This window comes from Argopecten irradians, chromosome 11 (assembly GCF_041381155.1).
Source record: "Argopecten irradians isolate NY chromosome 11, Ai_NY, whole genome shotgun sequence".
Classification (NCBI taxonomy): Eukaryota; Metazoa; Mollusca; class Bivalvia; order Pectinida; family Pectinidae; genus Argopecten; species Argopecten irradians.
Window position 1 is genome coordinate 19,956,151 of NC_091144.1, and position 24,804 is coordinate 19,980,954.

Below are 24,804 nucleotides of genomic sequence, written 5' to 3' on the forward strand. Positions count from 1 at the left end.
GCCACTGCAGCCCCTAAACAGCTAGGTTTTAATTTTTATATAGATAAAGAAGGAAATGCCATAAAATTACCCAAGAACAGACAAGGATATCTGCATTAGACAAGGGATGCTTTTGACATGTTGAACTGTACATTTATATACAAATAGAGGGATGCTTTTGTAGAGGGGATGCTTTGATCCTAAGTTTGAAACAGTTAAAGTGTTTACCTAGCTTATAACTAAATTTGTATTTTTATCCAATCAAAATTTATTATCTATATACCAGTAGATTCTATACATATACCTCTTTATAAATGAATTGAGGCCTTTGAGCATTTCGTGCAATTTATGCAGTACCCATATATCATGCCATATCCAATATCACATGCATGTCATTTGTAACTGGTATCCTAAATCATGCAAGTAGAATCCTGGCTATATTGTAGGCCTACAAGTATCAGCGTCATCAAAATTTTCATCCTGATGATATTTATGTTTCAAAGCTGGTTATTTTTTGGAAATCATTTTTTTTTTATTATTATTTAATTTTTTTTTTTTTTTTAAGAATTTGTAAAAATCTTTAAACATCATGATCTGACTTGAGTTCATATTTATATATTAAATTCACATAATTAATATTTCGGGTTGACATTTTTGTGATAACAGTATTCTTGCGCATACGAAACCGCAAACGTCATGCGGACGAAAAATCACAGCTACATGCTGGACATCTATATAGACCAGACCAAACACTTGGTACTTTGTAAAGTCCTGATAAGATAAAGTCTATTCCTTTTCACAAACTGCTGCTGACCAGAATAGAAAGTGGTTTCCACATACTCTATTAGTTTAAAAGTCTGTATAATCCATTTTGATGGAGTCTGAAGTAGAAGTTATTTACAACTAAATAATGTCGCTTACTTTGGATATCTAACCTTTGTACTCTGTTACCATTTATCTTACAACAATCTCGAAATGTTTGACAGGTGTTTTAAAATATACCTATAATTTTCGATTTGTATCTAATTGAAAATTCTGTCTCTAGCCCTTGATTGATCCAGCTGTGTCACAAATAAGTGTGAAGCTCTGCTTTCATAACAGCGGTATGCACATGTACACAGTGCTGGCTAACAGTTTGAGTTAATATGCCATCCAATACCTTTTTAGTTAAAACATGGACAAAGAAAAGGCCCCCAAATTATTTTCTGAAAGTCAAAGTCTGATTAAATTGTAAATTTAAAAGTAATTAAACATTACTTGTACATTAATTTTTGGAGATACTACATACATGTAAGTATAACCTATACCTGTAGTATCTAAACTTGAATGCACTATGTCATGTATGTTTCAATTTCTGATGTGATATTCCCTCAGGACAGGTAAGGAAAAAATTGTCACTCTAGGATTGACATTGGTGTAATTTATGTAGGTAGGTCTGCAGTTAACGGAACTTAATATCATAGAAATTTAAAATACTAGGTAATTTCAGCAAAGTCAAATTTCAAAGTACATAACTAGTATACACTCCAATTTCACTTGGAGGGTATTTTTAATGATCGTGTTTTATTAGTTTTTCTCTGAATTTGAAATGTCAACATTAATTAACACTTTTCGCTGCATGGAGATCTAGACTTTATGTGTAGATGTCATGATTCCAAATACAGTGTACAATTTTTCAATCCACCATACCACTCTACCCCTTCCCACCATTCCTTTCTTCCTTAGTGACTTTTGATTTTTTGTAGTAGTAGCTATATATATGTATTTGCAAAGTAACCAGTTACCTGTACTGGCTGCTGCAAAGTAACCAGTAACCTGTACTGGCTGCTTCAAAGTAACCAGTTACGTGTACTGGCTGCTTCAAAGTAACCAGTTACATGTACTGACTGCTGCAAAGTAACCAGTTACCTGTACTGACTGCAAAGTAACTAGTTACCTGTACTGGCTGAAAAGTAAGCAGTTACCTGTACTAGCTGCAAAGTAACCAGTTACCTGTACTACTGGCTGCAAGCACTCAGTTACCTGTACTGTCTGCAAAGTAACCAGTTACCTGTACTGTTCCATTAATATGTTTTATTTTTGAAGATGAATTTTGCTTCATTTTCCTCCATGGTCTTCGACACAGTGCACTAAACCAGCTCGCAAATTAATGCTTAAGTTACAATGTAACTTGTCAACTGTGGATGTCACCGGGACCAGTCTATTTGGTCAGTATAGCCAGGTTCCGGATAATACAGGTTTTAATTATACTTTAGATTTAAGGAAAATGCTATACAATTACATAGATATCCAGATTAGACAATTGAAATTGAAGGGCCAGTTTTGACAAGTTTATATACTGCATATGATTTCTGAACAGGTTTTACCTGATCGTATACTGCATAGATTTAAAGAGCATTATTCCCTTGAAATTATAGAAAGCATGATAGATATTGGTATTTGATAATATAAACTGTGTTTCAAATTAAGAAATATTAAATATGTGCCATGCATTATATGACAGTAAATGGACAACACCATATATCAGGTATCATTATAAACTGGTAGAAACCTGCTGACACAAAACCCAGGAAGCTTATAAAACCTATAGATCATTCTCTTTACCTTTGATGTATTGTTGATAATACTTGCTCATAAGAATGATAATAACATTGAGTGGATCACATCAAAATGTTATCTTAATATACTTTTAAATTTACACTAAATATTTATCTTTCTTTAAATGTAAGTGACACATTTCAGTGTGTCTATATAAGACCTATAATTTATGTATCACAATACTCCCGTGTAAGCGTTAGATAGAACCAGACTGGGGTAGTTTATATGTATCATATTATGTTTCATTCCCAGGTAGATTTATATGGTCTAGTGTATTAGATATTCAGGTACGTTTGAGACACAACAAGCTGGTACTGCCACATAGGAAGACAGCAAAAGTGTTAAGCTGGTGAATTTGTTGTAGGTTTAAATACACAATTATATATACAAATAGGTAGATTAAGTTTTCTGAATATGATAAATTAAGCATGGGACAGTATTCAACTGGATTGACATGAGATGTGGATACTTGTGAATTAAAAAAATGTCTTGATTCGTGGATGAACATGTTTTATTCTGAACCTGTCCATACACTAGATAGAGGTGGGCCGGCCATGTTTTAAGTACCAGACAACTGTACTGTTCGCCACTTCATCTGTAATCTAGATATTACAAGTGTCCTTATATAACGGTACATGGAAATTTCCCGGGTGGGTAAAATTCCTAAGTGAGCAGGATATATATGTATAGGTGTCAATAAAATCAATAGGCAATAGTCATGTTTTATAGGCTACGTCTTTTAAATGAAAAATTGCTTCAGTTAAGGAAGTTTAGTTTCTTTAAAGCATTTAGATTTATTAATGCATGTAACATTATAATTTTTTTTTACATCGGTTGCAAGTTGCCAAGTATTCCAGCTAAGGTACTAAAGCATCATGCAGTGTTATTAATTAATTGTCATTTAAACAATAGTTTTTGTCAGTTTCAAAGCTTAGGTCAACTGTTGATTGAGCTGAGTGACAGCAAAAGGTCAAAGAAGTAACTCACTTTGACATTGATATCAAAGGTCGTGTATCACCTGTTAATTGAGCTTATATTCAATGTCAAACATCAGAGAAAATATTTCAAGCTTGATGTTGATATCAGAGATAATATATAATGTAGGTTTAAATATTGATAGACCTCATCATTGATTTCAAGGTCATAGAAATGATTGACCTTGACATGTGCCTCAAAGGTCATACCTTATAATAAATCATTTAAAACTTTTTTGAATCAGTAATAACTCAATTTAATCATTACAGGTACATGTAACACACACGCCATGATGCCTTACAATCCTGGATCTGCGTCTGCACCCTCCTCGAGCTCACATACAAAACGGCGGAAAAAGCGACCTATCCACGGCATCAAGACAGTTTCTGTGACGAGAGGGAGGTCAGGCTACGGGTTTACGATATCAGGACAACATCCTTGTGTGCTGAGCTGTATAGTAGGGGGCAGTAAGGCAGAGGAAGCCGGACTCAAGGCCGGCGACTACCTGGTATCAGTAAACAATGAAAATGTCACCAAGGCTCCCCATGATGATGTGGTTAGAATGGTTGGTATGTCTACCGGAACATTAACGTTACAAGTTGCAGAGAATTATAACAGTTCTGATTCCTCTGATGATGAGTATCATCACAGGACAAAAGCAAGGTACCCAAATCGTGTTCGTACAAGAGCTCCAGGAACTGGTGGCAATCGCCACGGTGATAAGGTGTTAGGTGAATGTAACCAGCGAGACAAGCATAATTCTGGGAATGATCACAGACATGGAAAGGATAATCATCTTCATAGACCAGACTTTAAATTTGCATCCGCCATCAAACCAAGACTCCATACACCAGTTGGGGCAGAGAATACATACGCAGCTTTTACAAACCATAGTACACCTCAGTTGGCTGGGGCCATGTCTGCGGATAGGCAAAGCACTGTGGCATCGGTTCACGCGACCCCAGCCTTCAACTTCCAAGCCAAACAGGCAGTTGTGAAAAGTACATCACAAAGCGCTCGTGAACCCAGACAGAGACCTGTGGGAAGTCGTCATAGCAACCATTCTCGCCCAATCAAAGAACACACCCATTTCAACACATCAATGGCTGGTGCTAGCATTAGTGCAATCATGAAGACCTCTGTTACAAATACAACTGCCAACAATGCTTTCATTGCCATGGAGGATGAAGACGTGGACGGCGATGACGAGGAGAGTTTGCTCAGTGCTGATACGGATGAAATGCGAGTCGTCGTTGGATATATTGGTTCAATAGAGATGCCAAGTGATGCTAATAAACCTCATATAAAAATTCAGTCAATACGCAATGCTGTGAGAAGGCTACGTGTGGAACAAAAGATCCACACTTTAGTACTGATGGAAGTTACAGAGGACGGTGTCAAACTAACCAATAGTATGGGAACTACAGTAGCCCACTACCCTGCTGACAGACTGACCTTCAGTGGCATTTCACCTGATGACAAACGGTTCTTTGGCATCGTGACGTTACATAGTACAAACAGTGATGATGGCAGTAGTGATAATGCAAGTCAAGATGAGTCAACCCCCAGCGGATCATGTCACGTTTTCATGGTTGACCCCGAAATGAGATCACACAATATGCATGCCGCCAAGGCAAAGTCTTTTGGTATTACGTGTTCAAATGGGAGAGAAAGGCAGAGTTGTAATGAGTTCCCTAGATCTGCAACTCCTGTCATAATGGCTATCACTAATCTATACAAAAACCGACCTGGTGTCGTTATTGACAATGAAGTTGCTCTGTCTCAGGCTTTTGCTGATCCGTCAAGGGCTGTAGAACGTAGCCATAGCAACAGTAGTAATAGTGACAGTGGTCTTGGATTTGGGCGAGACGAAACACCTAATAACAATGTTTACGTGGTGGATATGCCACCTCCGGCCGGACCACCGCCTACACCTCAGCAACCACCTATACATAATGGCATGCACGCACATAAAAATCATTGTTCCCCCGATATCCAGACAATGCCGACCCCACTACGAGACTCTCGCAACATTTCCACACATCCAGACATTCGTGCAAGACTTAATGTTTCTGTGTGTAGTACAGATGATCTGCAATTCACAAAAACCAATGTTAGTGATAAACTGAACATTAGAGCTATGCCCGACCCCACCTTGACCCCAGGGGCCAGAACTCTTTCCAGCGATGGCCTTGAATTGCAGAACAGTGCTGCTAGTTTGAGGGCTAGTACGCACAAGATATTGAAGGCACAGAGACCACGCTTGGTCAGTCAGGGGGTAAGTAGTGACCAGGAGTCCTCGGCCTCTCAGGGCAGTGAAATGTACAGGTCAGCATCAAACCCTGACCTTTCCCGACCTTCAGGCAACTTTAGACCCACCTCTGCCCCAAGTAAACAGTTCTGGGACGACAGCTACAACAGCGAGTCTCAGAACAAAGTGGAGACTGTTGATCTGGACGGTAAGAAGTTGAGCCCCCGGGCTTTTCTTCCACCTCCATTTCATCAACTGCGATCCCCATCAGCCCCGCCCACATTCAACAACTCCTTTGATATGGACGACGGACCTGCTAACACAAGTGGAATGGTTGGCCTCATTGAGCAGTTTGAACAGAACCACGCTCTAAGGATATCCTCGCCAGTAGAAGATGGGAGGAAGCATGCTGTCCAGTCCAAAAGGAAAACGGTAAGTTCCATTTGCTTTATAGCAAAGGTCATCTTAAACTCATAATTATGGAATTTGACCCAATAATTATATAAGTACCCAGGGCGCTTAAAATTGAAAACATGAAGTGGCACCTTATAGAACCTTATTTTCACAAATTTATCAAGACATTTAACAATTTGCAAGATAGATACTATAGAGAAACCTAAACACTTTTCCTAGTTTCAGTCTGTATTTAATTCAAAGTAAGTGAAATTGAACCCTTAAAAAAGGGGGAGGGGCGCTTATAGGAACTGGGTCAAATACGGAACTGTGCATGTTTTCTACTTAATTGGGTATTGGTTTTCTAACTAACTATTTAAATGTGAAGCATGTTTCCATATAAGAACACACAACATGGTTATAACGTGGTATTTATTCCCAATTAGTGTTTCGTTAGTTGTTTGTGCTCGATAATACAGTATACTACTGTTATAACATACCTGTGGGGACAAACGATTATTCTTCGTTATAAGCATACTTCGTTATACTCATATTGCAGATATATTTTAGGGACCTTGAAGAAGAATGAAAATGTTTAAGTTAGATAACTATGAATTTAAATATGTTGTAAGGATTTTCGCCATAAAAGTGTTTGATTGTATGTGTTAAATGAACTTTGCTTATAATGAAATGATTTCCTTTCTATTCATTATGGCTAGCTACCTGTTGTACATAAACAAGTAAAGAGTTGAATCCTATCTCAAATTACACATGACTATGATGGAGCATTGAGTTATATTTAAATGTAAGAGTCATATATATGGTAAGCCTCAATGTCATAAGTTTGATGGGACAAGATACTTTGATAGCAAAACATGGCCATGCCCATCTGGTTGACCAATTTGAGTAAATACTCCTCTCTAGCTATATATCAGATTATAAAAGGTTAGAAAAGGAAGAAAAATGCAATTGTCTAGTACAGTATATATATGGATTAATATTGGACTTTTAATTATTCTTGAAAAAAAATATATACATGTATTGGTAACTGAAAACTCCCAATAAATATCATTGTATGATTATCAGAGTAAAATTAATTGCATCTAGTACTATAGTTCTGTAATTAAAGTAAATGTATAATATATTTATAAAGTGCATTCAATTGTATTAACGATGTTATGGGACAATATATATAACGAGTCTGAATAGGATAAATCTATGAAGAAATCTCTAGGTAGTGTACTCTTAGGGTTTTTAAAGAACAAATGTTTTCAGCTAAGTGATAATTATGGATCATACAACAGAGGTACATCATCACATGTCTGTAGTTTAAAACATAAACCTGACACAGGTGAGAGAAAACTGACACAGGTAAGGAAAAACTGACACAGGTAAGAGAAGAACAACAGGAAATGATGACAAGAGAACAACTGACCCAGATTTAGGGTCAAAGAGAACAACTGACCCAGATTTAGTGTCAAAAGGAGTAAGTGTATTCATTTTAAACATACATAGCTTAACAGGTCGGGGACAAATCTCAATCTCACTACAATAGGGATAGAGCTGTTTGTCAATGAACAAAAACAACAATTGGACTAGGCTTAAAAAAGACATGATGAGACGTATCGTCGGTATTTTAAAAAACACACCTCTGTTTGATAGTCAGACTCGGAGCGTATCTAAATTTAAATGATATACATGTGAACAAATTATCAGTCTGATCTGACGCTACATGTAGCTTATTTGGTTACATTTTGAATTTGTTAGGAATGCCAAAGATATCTGTCCATCTTTGAAAGAAAAACAAACACCATCAAAGGGTTCCTTGATGATGCATTCTGGGACAGCTGTAGTAGCTAATTATAGTGATATCTTATTCTGGATATGCTAATTAAATGTTTAGGCTTTGCAGTGAAGATTCATGCTGGGTCATGTATGCTAATAAATAAAATGTTCATATTTGTTTTGTAAAATTACTGACATGATGTAACTGTAATTATATAAGTATATTGGATACTAGCAGTAAAATTGCTGCTTTTCTGATAAGTTAAATCCTTTGTACTGATCAAATGATTAATTACAATCAACATTTGTGTTAGATTTTTTAGTAAATAAAAGGTATAAAACCCTCACAGTCTGTCAGTCAAACATTATATAAGGAAAAGGGGAAGCAACTCTAACAGACTTAATCAATATTTGCCAATGTTGACATAGCTGTATGTCATAACAATACTTGAAATAATGAAATGAAAGCCCTATGGAAAAATCCTGATTTTTTTTAAAGAACAAAAAAAATATTGCAACTTCTGTTTTAAAAACTCTAAATCTACATGTGTTCTTTTACTGCGATTCTCTATTCTATTATTTGACATTAATCTCACTCTTTGGATACTTCAGTATTTAAGAAGGCATCAGATTGAAATTAGGTGTGGATACTCCTCAAAGATTTATGTGAAAATCCATTCTCACAAAATATGAATGACAAACTGTGAGGATTGAATTTAATACAGGTGGCAGTAATACTTACTTAAAATTACAAATATATGTATGCATACCTACTATTATAAATATATATGTATGAATCTTCTTGATAATCAAGGTACTACAGTAGTGGAGTGGTTAAGATATTCTGACATATTATACAAGCCCACTACCTTTTGGTTACAAATTTGAAACCTATCTGTATTAAGTAGGGCCATGGTGGCTAATTGGTTTTTAAAGGTGATAAAAACAGATTTTAAATATGCTATTTTTGTGTTGATATTTGTTTATTGTGGTGCACTTTATGATTTCCAACAAAAAATACAGGTTGCATTTGACGTAATTTCCATAAAATGTGCTTGAAACGAAGTCAACAACGACCCTTGTCTAGAACGATCGCATCGCTTATCGCCCCTGATATCACCAGGTGGCCGTAGATTCGTGACGTCATCTGAGACCAACAGCTGTGACAAGAGCCGGGAAACTCAATGGGGCAGTGTTGCGGTATTGGCGATTATAGATATTTAAAACAGTCGCGCTACGTGTAGTTGCTATATTGAATAGTGGAAATGAATCTGTATATAATATATAATCTATAACATACAATGATATAATAAAAACGATAGCTTACTCATTCTTAACGTCATATTCTGGGCTATAAAGTTGTTATGTTCAGTATGTTAAAGATGCTCCACCGCTGACAAATGGTAAATTTTAAAGTTATATGTGACGTATTTTTCATACTCACGAATCAAGACGATCTTTTAATATGTTATTCAACACCAAAAGTTACCAACATTTTGAGAATTACAATACTTTCAATCCACAGGTTTTAATTTACATGTACAAATAAGAGCTGAAAATGATTTTTGGCAGTACTGCCAAAAATCATTATATTAACATCTTCAGTGTAGTGAAATGAGTACATACGGTCAGACCATGAAGCCATATTGCTGTCTACAATTTCATTTCACATTTGTACAGTATTCTTAATAATTGAAAAGTGATTTCAGAAGGTACGTTTTCATCAAAACATATATAAGGCTTAAAAACAAGAATTTCACAGTGCATAACCTTTGTGTTCTAACTAACGTTTATAAGGCATCATATATGTTTGTCTGTCCATTTGAATGATTTTCACAGCTTTATTCATTAAAACTTATGGTTTTAAATGGATAATTGAAGAAAAAATAACATGTCAAAATTTTCGGCCAGTTACGGCACATATAACTTTAACTATCAAAAACAGAAGCAGACGATTTAGTATTTTTCTTCAGTTACAAAAGTTACTTACTTTACACCATTACCACCATTGAACAGTTTGTGAGCTTCTAATTTTATTTCAAGTTAAAAACATGAAATATAATTAATTGCATCCCGGAAAAAATCCGTGTTACTATATCCTATATGGAATGAAATACTGATTGCGCATGCACCAAAGGCGAAATAAATTATTCTATATTATTGTTTGTGTTAATTAGACATATATATACACGATTAAACACCAATTATTGTACGAATGGTGAATATCATTTATGCTCTGTCGGCGGTGGAGCATCTTTAAAGGCCATTTGACACCGTGTACGTGTGTGTCACTGACTCAGGTTCAAGGGGGTTGCGCTTGACTTTTGTCTGTAACTTAAAACTCAAAACATAGACTTTAAAGTTAAACCAACAAAAAGAAATATAACAGACTTTAAAGTTAAACCAACAAAAAGAAATATAACTTTACAAGAAAATGGACCCAAATTACAATGAAACTACATGCTACATGCACATGCATGTACATATAATGCATATTTATAAAAAAAAAAAAAAAACTGCCATCCTTCATACGGTATCCAAAACCCTATCATACCGCGATAAACGTGCCCCTATCCCGCCTTATGTACGTACTGCACACCTCTATATTTCCTATTTGAAGCTTAATCCTTCAGAACACCGCACAGAAAGGGCTAGACTTATGTATTTTCTTAAAGTTCTATAATGAGTTTTACGGTTGTTCGACAAATTGGGGCTTCTGTTACGAAAAATAACATGTACAGTAGTAACAATACATGCACGGCCGATAAAAAAGACGGGACACAAAACACAGAAACTAGATACAATGACGTTATATGGATGACATGTACTCGTGGATATAACAGGAAATTATTGAGTACTAAAATTGGCCAAATTTGCGAGCATTGTGGTGTTTTGGGGGTTCGGGGGAGACCCTGATAAAGATATTACAATTTAGAATGACTGAGATATAAGTTTCACGATGTATTTTGATGATTTTGCGAGGGCTTAAGGCGAGAGATTTTGTTTTTTGGGGGTCCTAAGGTCTCCCCCGAGAAGGAAAAATATTACTTAATGTATTTACGATTGCTGAGATGAGTTTTACGATGTATTTTGATGACTTTAGAGCGTTCTTAACATGGTAATTTTTCGAATTTAAATTTCTGAAATTAAATAATGATAATTGTGAATGTCGTCATATCATTATGCAACCCTGCTCGATCTGAACTAGTCCGCTAAACCTGCCTATATTATTAGGCTTTTTTCTCCCCTATATATTAGGCAAAAAAAAATTAATTAAAAAAGCCTGATAATATAGGCAGGTTTAGCAGACTAGATCTGAACATACCGGTTTCACACCACCGGTACATTGTTGTGTAACCCAAAATAAATATGAAAATCCCTAAAATGAAGTATGGAAAATGTGCAGAAGGATCATTATTTACATGTAGTGACGTCATTTCATAGGTTATGACGTCATTAATGTGTCATTATGTAGGGGATAAATCACGCTACCCAATAAGTCGAAATATAACATATTTTTCTCCGTGTGTATTTCCGTAAGTACTAAGACATGTGGCTAAAATACACATGCATGTTGACAGTTCCGCGATCGGCACACCGGCTTCCGGTAGTTGATTGTCTCAGATTACGTCACAACTCATCGGAACTCAAGGGAGGTAAGTCATAGAAAAAAATCTGTCGTCGAAAAGATATGAAGATTGCTTTCATTAATTTTACTATTTAGAGACAAAATATAAGCAAATATCAAACTGGTATATGTTTAGATAGGCATTACAAATGTTTCTAGCGTATTATCTCATTTTTCATGTCCGTTCTGTTTTTATCACCTTTAAGGTGTGTTGCGACAAATTACAACTAGCCCCGGACACCATGTTTGGGTAACGAGTTTGAATCCCATATGGAGTAGTTTCTAGATAAGTCCATTGTTTTCTAGGTCCATGGTTTTCTTCTAATACTCTGGCTTTCCTCCACCACCTAAATAGGACATGTCTTTAAATTACTTTGGCTGGACATGAAACTGTAACAAACCAATTATTGTGATTATCATCTTTGTAGGTAGGTTAACATAGAGCCCCAAAGATAGGGATGTTGACAATAAGAAATATATTGTGGTAGTCTATTTTTACACTGGTGTGTTCCCCTATTGTTTTCCTAGATTCCCACGTCAGGAAGTAGGGCCTATAACAGTCAGGATATTCATAAAGTACTTACACGACCCAAGTATAAGTCACACAATCTCTCTATACAAGGCCCTAATAAACTGCACCACAATGATTACATAGATTTGTTTTAACAAATGTGTGTAATCGTGAGAAATCCGGTAAAACACATCACATGCAGATCAGGACATTCTTCCTATCGGTGTTTGTCATACATTATACAAAGGTGCGGCAACTGTAAACAGCTAAGATGTTTAGTATTTACAGTTTTGAAGTATCATTTGTTGCCCAGTCACTGTTTGTCAGTTTACCCCATGGGTGAAATATCCACCAATTTGTGCTGATGTCGTCGTCACCATTGTTACCAAGGTTTCAGAGTCTGCGTCGGTCAGTCCGAAGGACTAAAAGTACACGAGGAGGATTAAAGGTATTATTGTCCTATATTATTACAACTGTATACATATAGGATGAGTTTTTTCTTGGGGATGATACTTGGTTAATGTACATGTAACAGAGACTAGGATTTTAGACATAAAGCAATTAACACTGCCCTCGCAAGGGATCAAACTTGGGACCTCTGGATAATACTACTTTCACACTCAACCAATCAAGCCTCTCTCAGCTCTCTAAGGGTTACGTTAATTAAATTTGGAATACCAGCGCTGGTATAGTTGATAAAAAGTTGGTTTTAAAACCTTCTTTTTGGGGTGTGATGTACATGTACATATTAATTTTCATCTTTTGATATAAACTATGTTAACAGTTAATTTAATCAGATAAATTATTTTCTTTAGCAAAACTCATTGTTTTAACACATGCAGCTTTCCATTGAGCATAAAATGCTGTTTATATTCTTAAAATTGTAGATATTTTGTTTGGCCAGTAGTTTCTTTCAAGGTTGATATGGGGGTAAAACAGTAAAAAAACTTTTAATGACACAAAGTTTTCACTTCAAGAGGCCAGTAAACCTGAAAATACGCTTGTAGTGTGCATCATGTTTGTTTTATGTAGACTAGCAGGTCTATTTAAGCATGGGATATAAAGAATGAACTGGTACTTTGAAAGAAGTGTTCACTGTATAATGTAACATTCCCGTATTAATTATTTTTCTTGCACAATTTTAAATAATGTCTGAGTGTCTGACAAATTGAAGAAAATTCTGATCAGATTAAAAAAAAAATTTAATCATGATTCAGGCTCAATCCTTCAGGCCATCGAAAAAACCAAGGTTTTTTTAGGCAAACCCCTTACATGGATTGCATTGGTTGTAGTCACGATTTAGGTAAAACCCAGCTATATAGTCTGCTTAAGGCTTTAGGTTATTCTCAACATGGCTAAATGTTACTGGCTATGGCAGTTAGATACTTAAATGGACAGGATGTGCATGTGGTGACGAAGAAATAAAATGAAATTTAACACCAATATATTAGTACCGTAACTCTGTTTCCAAAGAATAAAATTCTTATTTCATGTTTACCAGGTAACTTCAAATCTATTAATCTGAAAAGTCAAATGCTTGATACTAATAGTACCAATGACAATCTCAAGATACGTACAGTATATTTATAAATTTTAGGACAGGTCAAATCTTTGAAAAATGTGAGTTTTTGAAGGATTTAAACAAAGCAGTTTACAGAAGACACATGTTCTTACAAAATGACATCAAATACATTACACAAGACACCCTGTCTTTAAAAGAATTTACATCAAATATATTACAAAAGTCACCTGTTATAAATCAAGTTTTTTGAAGGATTTAAACAAAGCAGTTTACAGAAGACACATGTTCTTACAAAATGACATCAAATACATTACACAAGACACCCTGTCTTTAAAAGAATTAACATCAAATATATTACAAAAGTCACCTGTTTGTCTTTAAAGGATTTACAAAAGTCACCTGTTTGTCTTTAAAGGATTTACATCAAACACATTATAGAAGACACCTGTCTATAAATGCATTACATCAATCTATTTACAAAAGACACATGTCTTTAAGCAATTTACATTAAATATTTTACAGAAGACATGTATTTAAAGGATTTACATAAATGCAAACAAACATTAAAAAAGACATTTTCTCCTTTCATGTGAAATTCCTTCATGATTTGTGTCAGGATCAGCCTATCAGCATGCAGTTATTGAGTATGTATGAAGGTGTTATATGAATACATTAGGTGTAGACATTGTTCTCAGCCACTGTAACATATATAGACTATATATGACCCAATTTACATCCACATCCTTTGTGTTCCTGGTGACCTGATAACCTTCAATAGGTACACACTTTTGGTGATGTAGATGTCCTTGAATAATTAGTAGAGGATGAAAATTAACTCAAGGGCTGACTGTTGACACCAGACCTGCAAACATTTGAAATTTCAAGATAGGTGGAAGGGGATGTTGAAAGAGCATTATATTTTGCATTGTGTCCATCACATTTGAATCGTTACGGCTGGTGCAGTTTTATATCCTATGTCCATAGTCTTTGTACTAGTACAGGTTTATCAGCAGAATGGGATAATTTGACTAATTTTCTTGTTCTGTTATTCTATATTAATGTATATTCCAGAGTTATCTTCCCTTGTTGGTAGTTATCAATTGTAACATTATTAGATTCTAACAGAATATTTAGGCGTATTTTAAGAAAGGTATGACATTTGTCAATCAAAAATCAATTCCTCAAGGGGAGATAAATCTGAAAAATGAAAATACAGAATATCTTATGATAGGAATTTTAAGCTGAATGAAAGTTTTTCTTAAGAAAAATAATAAAGCCATCAGTGTTTTTGGATGTTAGTTACACGATGATATACTGTTGTTTAATGACTCACATGTTAATTTTGTATACATACATGTACACATATTAAACCGCACAGCAAAATATTCATAGCATTTATACACATTCTTTTAAGACATTCAGGTGCTTTTAAAAAATTTCCCGAAAAAAATTTGTCTGTCCTTGTGAAATGGCTGCCAGAAAACTGGATTGGGAGAATAGTGTAAGTACACATTTAAAATGTTCCTACTTTGTCGTGCCTAAGTTTGATTTAATAGGTTGATATAAAGGTAATACACAACTCTCGTCTTCAGGGTGAATTAACTCACAATTATCCTGTCGGTCCTATCAAATTTCTGCCACTAATGACCCTTTCACTCCCATCTCGTTCAGGTCATTAAACACCTGTGCTTGGTTCTTCGTAATTAACCAATTTATCACGGTTCAATTACGTCAAATATGGCAAGCTATGAATTGTGAATGGCTAACTACGGAATTAAGGTGTTGTTTTAATAAGTATTAAACTTTCTTGATAAATTTTCAAAAGTGTTTTCAGTTAACACTTAAATTTTGTGTAAACAAAAATATTTGTTTGTAAGATCTAGCTGTTTCCTGTCTGTCTGGTTCTAACAATACGTGTTACTGGTAGATATGTGATAAAAATGTTTGAATGTTACAGAATTTATAAATTATAGCAATTATAGTTTTAAAAGTGCCTTTTACCAGCCCATTTACCGTGGAATAACAAGGCTGATTTACACTGGTAAAAGTTAACTGAAACGGTTTGTATCTACTTTAGATAGACTCAACACTGTATAATTTATGGCATTCAGATTAAACATGATTTATGCATATCGAAGTGAAATTAAATATAATAGACTGATTATATATTCATAGAACTTTTATAAGGCTGTGGTTTTTTCTTGGTTATATATATATCTATCAGGTGTTGTCGGCAGGATCAATTTTGTATAAATATCAGCGCATAATATGCATCAATTTCAAGTTGAAAGGTAATTTGAGACGAGTCTCGCGCCTGTTTTCGGATTGTTAAGGCAAAATCTCATGGCCGTTGGCAACAATAAGAGAAAGAAGGTGACTCGCTCGTGTTTGTATCCCATGTATTTTATAACATTGACATATTGGATATTATTCCTGGTATCGAGTGTGGGTCCTCTCGTGCATTGTCGGAGACATTACCGGTGTTTAATATGGTGGGATTGTGACAGCAGCTTGATGGATACATCTGTCAATTTCGTTTGAGATCTAAACTTTTAAGGATTAAAATCATCAGAGTGTAGATTTACATACTCTAATTTGGAAGTTAAAGGAAGTGACACAAGTTCAAATGGAATATGCATTACTCAAATACTGGATTATATTACATATAGTGCACATACTTATGGAAGGGGAGAATAACTCTGGTACACTTTGTCACCTCATTGTACCAGTTTGTTTCCAAGGATGATTCAAAATACACAGTCATAGGGAGTCATGCATAAATAGAACTTGTCGGAATTAAATCAGAATTCTGTAAAATGGCCGAAGATTTGGAAAACACACAGCAGAAGTATACGAAGAGACGCTCATATCGGGGAAGCAAGGTAGCGGTATATTTTGTCTTAGATTAACTATTGGTAGCATTTTGTTATGTAGGAGACTAAAATTATCTGTGAGGACCATGGTACTGCAGATCGATCGTGGCTAATTTCACTGTTTTCATTAAATTATAGTTAGCATTAATGTAAATGACTTAATTTTTGGAAACTGATATTTTTGTTTATTATGAAAATTTGCACTATAATTGATCAGCACTTTGTTCCATTTTCTCTCCAAATTGGTAAGTTCAAATTTATTTAGATAACTTACTGTTACTGTATGGTTATTTTCGCAAATCAAAATCTTTGCAATTTAACCTTAAACTAGAAAATTAAATTTTAGTGAATCAAAAGTTAATTTGGCTTCAAGGGTATAGAGAATCCTACCATTTCATAATGATTTACAGATCAAAGTTTCGTGATGACCGACAAAATCATGAAAATATTCTACCAGCTATATAGCTATATATGGAATGATAATGCAAACTTCTCTAAACTAAGTGAATTTTATCTTTCGAAGAGTTATTACTCGCAACTATTCCTGAAACTAAAAATGTTATTTGTGTAAATGAACATAAACCCAAACCTGAACTACATCCTGTAAGCCTCTTAATGTAATTCAATTCAGGATCTTCATTTAAAAAGAAACCCAAACAAATGGTAATGTAACTTGTCAATAAACATTACCTGGAAGTAAAAATTAAACTGTTTATATGGACAGGTGGTGACAATTAACACAAAGGGAGGAACATAAAATGATTTAAGTTTTTAACTTAAAAAAAAATGATAATTTCCATACAGCTTACATCAATTTGGATTATCTCCCTTCCCTCAATCCATAACAACTCTTTAACATTTTATCTAATGTCAATGTGCTATGGTCCAGGAGAATTCACCAGGGAAAATGAATTTGGTACAATGTTTGGGTGCTGCAATAGAGACAATGTAGAGGGGTAGAATTAATGTTAGGGAAATGTATTAAGGGATGTTGCATTGAAGAACATATTTGGGGAAAGGAGGGCTCATTGAAGATACTTCTCTACAGATAGGGTACAAAAGTGTTGGGATGGTATAGTTAAAAAAAGTGTTAGGGTGGGGATTCCCCCGGAGGTACATAGAGTATTGAGGAAGATGTTCAGATGCTTGGAAGTTGAAAAGTTTATTGTCAAGGGTATCGTGCAAAGGGTGAAAAAGAGCATGTATATAAGAGTTTAAGAAGAGAAAGGATTATATGGTGTTGTTTTGGTGTCTGAGATAATCATATTTAGTGTATTGGGTAAGACCAGCCCATAGCCATACACAGCTGTATAGGTTTACTACTGAAGCATACTGCGATCAATGCAAGATCATAACTGATCCACGTCCAATCTATTGTCAACTTATTATTTTACATTGGTACTTTTCGCTTGGCATTATCCCAGATTTGCGTGTGTATATACAAATGTTTTTTGTCACAATAGATACAGGTTCTCAAATCAGAAATCTATTTAGGGTTTATATATATAAATCTACTACAAGTACAGTCTTACAATTAACATACAAATGTGGCTTTTAATGCGATCTTTTAGAAAGGCTGAGGTTTTGAAACTTAAGTCTACGAGAGTTATGATTGAGTAGACTTTGTGTTGATTACCAAGGACAAAACACTGATATATATATACACAGAGTATAGACTTTGACGAGGGAAAGCTACAATAATGAAACCCTTTGCATGTATTAGGTTTTAGACTAGCAGAAAAAAGTTCTGAAAATTTAGAAAGAGGTGAAAACAAATTTGGAGATAGTTTTGATGTAGATCAAACATGCATATCAAGTGACTTTTTGAGCAGGACAGAAATTCAGCTACTTTGATATGGAAGTAATATGGAAGTTTTTTGATAATATTGAAATGATAAATTGAATCATGTTGAATAAGTACTTCACACGGAAGAAAAGACTTTCAAACAAAGCAGGAAGACATGTTTGTTTTACCTAGGAGTTCACTCTTAGTGTGTCCTTTACTTCCATGGTGATTGAATAGTGAAAGTTTTTGGGATCTAAACAAGATGTCGAATTTGATTGGTTGGAAGTCGAAGAATCGTAACTACGATATGCAGGAGGATGTACCGGTGGCGCACGCTGTGTATCGACCTTTAACCCCAGTGTTTCCTGTTACCATGGCATTTGATTATGTGTCCAGGTACATCAAAAAGCAGGTCAGTTTTAAAGTGACATAACATAACTATACCAGGTAAATGTCACGTTCATGATAGTTGTCATTCACAGGATGGATTATTTAAATGTCATTGGTAGCTATCAGAATAATGTGAGAGTGTTTCCAGCTTAAACACCTTGTTCTAAAAGCCACCAAGGAAATATTTTGTATTAAACAATACACTAATACTTGTGATTATAATATTTGGAGTTGGGTGACTAACTTGCCTGTTTTCATTATAACTATGATTGGGTGTTGGTTTTGCTGTTAAGAGTCTCAAGCAGTGTTTCAGTGAAATAGTAATTGGCCAAATATAATATGGAGACATTCATCACAAACATACTTTTAGTTCATGGTTTGTTCATTCTACAATAATAACGTTACAAAAGTGATGTCACAAAGCTATGACGTCGCAATGAACTATGGGGCGCAAAGGCATATACAATGTTAGTGGAATATCTGCGACAGCTCCCAAAAGACAAATGGTCTTACCACAAACATACCATAGGCTCCCAAAATACACATAGTCTAACCACAAACAACACAAACATACCACAGCTTCCCAAAAGACACATGGTCTTACCACCATCAACATATTACATACAGAGGTCCTCCCAAAAGACACATGGTCTTGCCACAAACAACACAAACATACAACAGCCTCCCAAAAGACACATGGTCTTACTACCATCAACATATTACATACAGAGGTCCTCCCAAAAGACACATGGTCTTGCCACAAACAACACAAACATACCACAGCCTCCCAAAAGACCCATGGTCTTACCACAAACAACAAATTACATACAGAGGTCCTCCCAAAAGACACATGGTCTTACTACCATCAACATATTACATACAGAGGTCCTCCCAAAAGACACATGGTCTTGTAACAAACAACATAAACATACCTCAGCTTCCCAAAAGACACATGGTCTTACCATCATCAACATATTACATACAGAGGTCCTCCCAAAAGACACATGGTCTTGCCACAAACAACACAAACATACCACAGCCTCCCAAAATACCCATGGTCTTACCACCATCAACATATTACATACAGAGGTCCTCCCAAAAGACACATAGTCTACCCACAAACAACACAAACATACCACAGCTTCCTAAAAGACACATGGTCTTTACCACCATCAACATATTACATACAGAGGTCCTCCCAAAAGACACATGGTCTTGCCACAAACAACACAAACATACCACAGCTTCCCAAAAGACACATGGTCTTACCACCATCAACATATTACATACAGAGGTCCTCCCAAAAGACACATGGTCTTGCCACAAACAACACAAACATACCACAGCCTCCTAAAAGACACATGGTCTTACCACCATCAACATATTACATACAGAGGTCCTCCCAAAAGACACATAGTCTACCCACAAACAACACAAACATACCACAGCTTCCCAAAAGACACATGGTCTTACCACCATCAACATATTACATACAGAGGTCCTCCCAAAAGACACATGGTCTTGCCACCATCAACATATTACATACAGAGGTCCTCCCAAAAGACACATGGTCTTACCACCATCAACATATTACATACAGAGGTCCTCCCAAAAGACACATGGTCTTACCACCATCAACATATTACATACAGAGGTCCTCCCAAAAGACACATGGTCTTGCTACAAACAACACAAACATACCACGGCCTCCCAAAAGACATATGATCTTGCCACCATCAACATATTACATACAGAGGTCCTCCCAAAAGACACATGGTCTTACCACCATCAACATATTACATACAGAGGTCCTCCCAAAAGACACATGGTCTTACCACCATCAACATATTACATACAGAGGTCCTCCCAAAAGACACATGGTCTTGCCACAAACAACACAAACATACCACAGCCTCCCAAAAGACACATGGTCTTACCACCATCAACATATTACATACAGAGGTCCTCCCAAAAGACACATGGTCTTGCTACAAACAACACAATCATACTACAGCCTCCCAAAAGACACATGGTCTTACTACCATCAACATATTACATACAGAGGTCCTCCCAAAAGACACATGGTCTTACCACCATCAACATATTACATACAGAGGTCCTCCCAAAAGACACATGGTCTTACCACCATCAACATATTACATACAGAGGTCCTCCCAAAAGACACATGGTCTTACTACAGCCTCCCAAAAGACACATGGTCTTACCACAAACAACACAAATTACATACAAAGGTCCCTCCTAAAATAGGCACACGGTTTTACCACAAACAACACAAGCATACCGCAGGCTCCCAAAAGACACATGGTCTTACCACAAACAACAAATTACATACAAAGGTCCTCCTAAAATAGGCACACGGTTTTACCACAAACAACACAAGCATACCGCAGGCTCCCAAAAGACCCATGGTCTTACCACAAACAACAAATTACATACATAGGTCCTCCTAAAATAGGCACACGGTCTTACCACAAACAACACAAACATACCACAGCCTCCCAAAAGACACATGGTCTTACCATCAACAACATATTACATACAGAGGTCCTCCCAAAAGACACATGGTCTTGCTACAAACAACACAATCATACTACAGCCTCCCAAAAGACACATGGTCTTACCACAAACAACATATTACATACAGAGGTCCTCCCAAAAGACACATGGTCTTGCTACAAACAACACAAACATACCACAGCCTCCCAAAAGACACATGGTCTTACCACAAACAACAAATTACATACATAGGTCCTCCTAAAATAGGCACACGGTCTTACCACAAACAACACAAACATACCGCAGGCTCCCAAAAGACACATGGTCTTACCACAAACAACAAATTACATACATAGGTCCTCCTAAAATAGGCACACGGTCTTACCACAAACAACACAAGCATACCGCAGGCTCCCAAAAGACACATGGTCTTATCATCATTAACATACATACAGAGGTCCTCCCCTGTCATTTGATGAGCCTAATTGTTATTAAGGACATTAATCACAACCAACTATCTAGTGAACTAATTATATAAGGAGCTGTATGTGTAGAAAGGTTTACTCCAGTGATGTTATAGACCTTACATTTTCATTAGGTGTTTTGCCAGGTGTTAAAAGTAGGTCGGAGGTTTTTCTCTTTAATTGGTGGTCTGATTTTCCTTATGATAAAAATCCTTGCACATCTTGTTATCTGACAGTTATTGTAAAGAAATATTTGTAAGTTTGCAAATTACAATTAAATTTCGTCAAATAATCTGCAACATGAAATGTTCATGTGTGCATTTAAGTTCATGGTTTGTGGCGCGGCTTTGTTGTAACATTCAATATCGTTTGCTGTATTCAAAGAGAAACCACAAAAAAACCTCCTCATGTTTACACACACAAAATATTTCATTTGATTTTATGTCTAGAATTTATATGATGTTAGCATTCCTGACATCATGTATAATTTCACATTCAGCTTGAGATTCATGCAATAGTCTACTGTATCCTTAGATTCCTTATACATTGTGTCCTTTGGGTAAAACGTCACATACTGTTCTTTCCCTGTAATAATGTTTCTTAACAGAGACATGCATGGGGTACCCTGAAAAGACTTGATTATATGTATTACCCACCAAGACATACGTTTTTGGTCGATCTCACGTCAGTTTTGGTATCATTTTACTGTCGGTGATATGATTTAATTGTGACATGATAATGGGCGCCTCTCCCTTACCCTGTGAGTTTCTATTTGACTATGTTGTGCTGTTGTAGCTGAGTGAATAGGGAATTCTAAAGTGTCTGAGAATGTGCATGGGTATATCATTCTGTTGTGTGTAGTGGCAGGCCTTTCTAGTATGTATTAACTTTCTGGCCAACATATTACATTATTTTCAGTTTTTGATATTAAAAAATCAGTACATTGACACATAAATGATATACGCCTTTTATTTATTGTCAGTTTGTTTGTAATTTTACATATATGTATTCACCTTCTCTAAAGTTCTTAAACATAACATGTTAACATTCTATAGAAATCTTTCATATTCAAAAGTTAATTGACATTTTAAGTCCACAAAAGTTAGCCCCAGAGGTCTAAGGAACAGTGCCAAAATAGGCCATTTTACTGAAATACCAATAGTCTTCTTTTCATTTAGATATATCCGTAAGAAATTTTAATATTCTTCATAGATTGAAGGGTCTTTAAGTTCTTCATCAAAATATCAAGTACACTTAGTTCAACGGAACCTTTATTTTTATACTATATTTAAGGAAAGTTAAACTAAGGGGAGATAATGTTGCTTGACTTCAATTTGATATCTAGTGAATTGATTAATTCTTAATTTAGAAGGAACTTCATTGATATTGATTGATGAATTTTAAAGTGGATCATTAATAGACAAAAAGATTACCTGTATTAAGAACTTTGTTCATTGATGATTTTTTTTATAAGGTCAACAGTTTTTCTAAATCACTATATCCAGACACTTAGATGACTTTGTATGAGTATTCAAACACTTAGATGACCTTGTGGTATAGGAAATGTTCTGTCACCATAGTGCGTTGTCATATCGTTTAGTCAATAGTATTGATATGCAAAATTCTTACCTGCGGTCTACTTTTAAACCTATAGCCGACATCAAATGGCTACCAATTGCATAATATACTGCAGAATTATAAATAATGACAACTTTAAAATGTTTTCCCTTCTCGAGTATATAAACAGAGGTAGTTTTGAACCTAAAACACTCACATTTCATATATAATGGATAGCTAAGCATGATCTTGTAAGATTTATTGACTGGCTACTTCAGTGCTAAACACCTCCTCAACTTGGTCCGTATGTCATTGAGACAGCCCAATGTGAGTACCATGCACTAGAAATAGAAACTCAGGATCATATTTCAATAGGAGGGCCAAAATTAGCCCATTGTATACTAACCTTGGTTGTATTTGTTTTATGTTCTATTGACAGCTAGGGTTGTTTAATTCATCCTTCCCTGAAATTGCACAGTGAACTGGTCTAATCTTTGATTTAGAAGAGCCTATATATGTCTTCAGGGGTCAAATGATCATGAGTTAAGGAAGGCTGGAATAGATATGCTCTTAAAAAAATGACCCACTTGCAGTCGTTGCCCGACACCTGCCCCACATTTGGATGCAAACTCAGAACCCATACATTGGGGCTAGTTTTATTCTTTCAACTTTAATCTCAAATCATCCACCCCTGAAAATCCATAATGAACTGTCCCCACCTTTGAATTGGAAGAGTCCATTTCTTCACAAAGACCCCACAAATAGCCATATTACAGATTGTGTGCCTGTTCAGATTTGGTTGTACTCTTCCTGGCTGATGTATACACCTGCAGTATTTAAAAGATATCAAAGTCAATTTTGGATAGAAAGTCCATAAAATGTCTATACAAGGAAGAAGGAAGTGTTTGTTTACGTAGAATGTTTTTTCTTTCTTTGAAATTGAACGGGATAAAAATATATTAGAATATTTTACGAGCAATTCAACACCTTCATTAAAACTGTTTTAACATTTAAATTGGATACAGTATAATCTGGAAATTTTGTATCAGAGATGAAAAGGAGATGTATTCATTTTTCGTCACATCAAGATTTTCAAATTCTTGGATGTTTGTTTTTGCTTGATGTCTTATTAACAGTCATATAAGAATGTGACATATCATAATGGGATTCAGACTCAAAACCCAGAGATGGTGGGCTATAATGGTAATATGTCAGAATAGCTTCAAACCATTTTGCAACTGTGGCCCATCAAAACAATTTAATAACTCATTATAAATGACATAATAAAGTTTCATACATTTGCTTTAGTGTCTTCATGTTGTCTAGCAATGGAGATTATTAGGTACATTGTGAATCATAAATTTACATAATTTTTGTCAGGAAAATTCATTACTGTTAATTCTCTAAGGCAAGTTCTTAAAAATAAAATCTTGTGAATTCTGAAGTGGTTTGAGTGTATAAGATAGAAACAGGTCGTGTATGTAACTACGTTTAGAGAGTGAGAGCATTACAATTGTGTCGAATACCAGTACCAAGGCTCTAGTTTGGGAATGCTGGTATAGCGCCACTTATAAA

General features: G+C 35.5%; 2 protein-coding genes across 2 annotated transcripts in view; both read left to right on the forward strand.

Annotated features, from left to right (window-relative positions):
- The first annotated feature begins 3,844 nt into the window (after window positions 1-3,844).
- On the forward strand, window positions 3,845-6,159 carry LOC138334467 (regulator of G-protein signaling 12-like). The gene is made up of 2 exons (XM_069283126.1): window positions 3,845-6,011; window positions 6,155-6,159. The coding sequence occupies exons 1-2, from the start codon at window positions 3,845-3,847 to the stop codon at window positions 6,157-6,159; spliced, it is 2,172 nt and encodes a 723-aa protein (XP_069139227.1).
- Window positions 6,160-6,184: 25 nt separating this feature from the next.
- The window catches only part of LOC138334943 (regulator of G-protein signaling 14-like), a 128,701-nt gene continuing 110,081 nt past the window's right edge, over window positions 6,185-24,804 (forward strand). Inside the window, exon 1 of the mRNA XM_069283817.1 lies at window positions 6,185-6,235. The gene's annotated coding sequence lies outside the window, so the exon portion shown is untranslated. The remainder of the gene's footprint in view (window positions 6,236-24,804) is intronic.

Coding starts and splice junctions, on each gene's coding strand:
- LOC138334467 (XM_069283126.1), top strand. CDS start 3,845: ATGCCTTACAATCCTGGATCTGCGTCTGCACCCTCCTCGAGCTCACAT.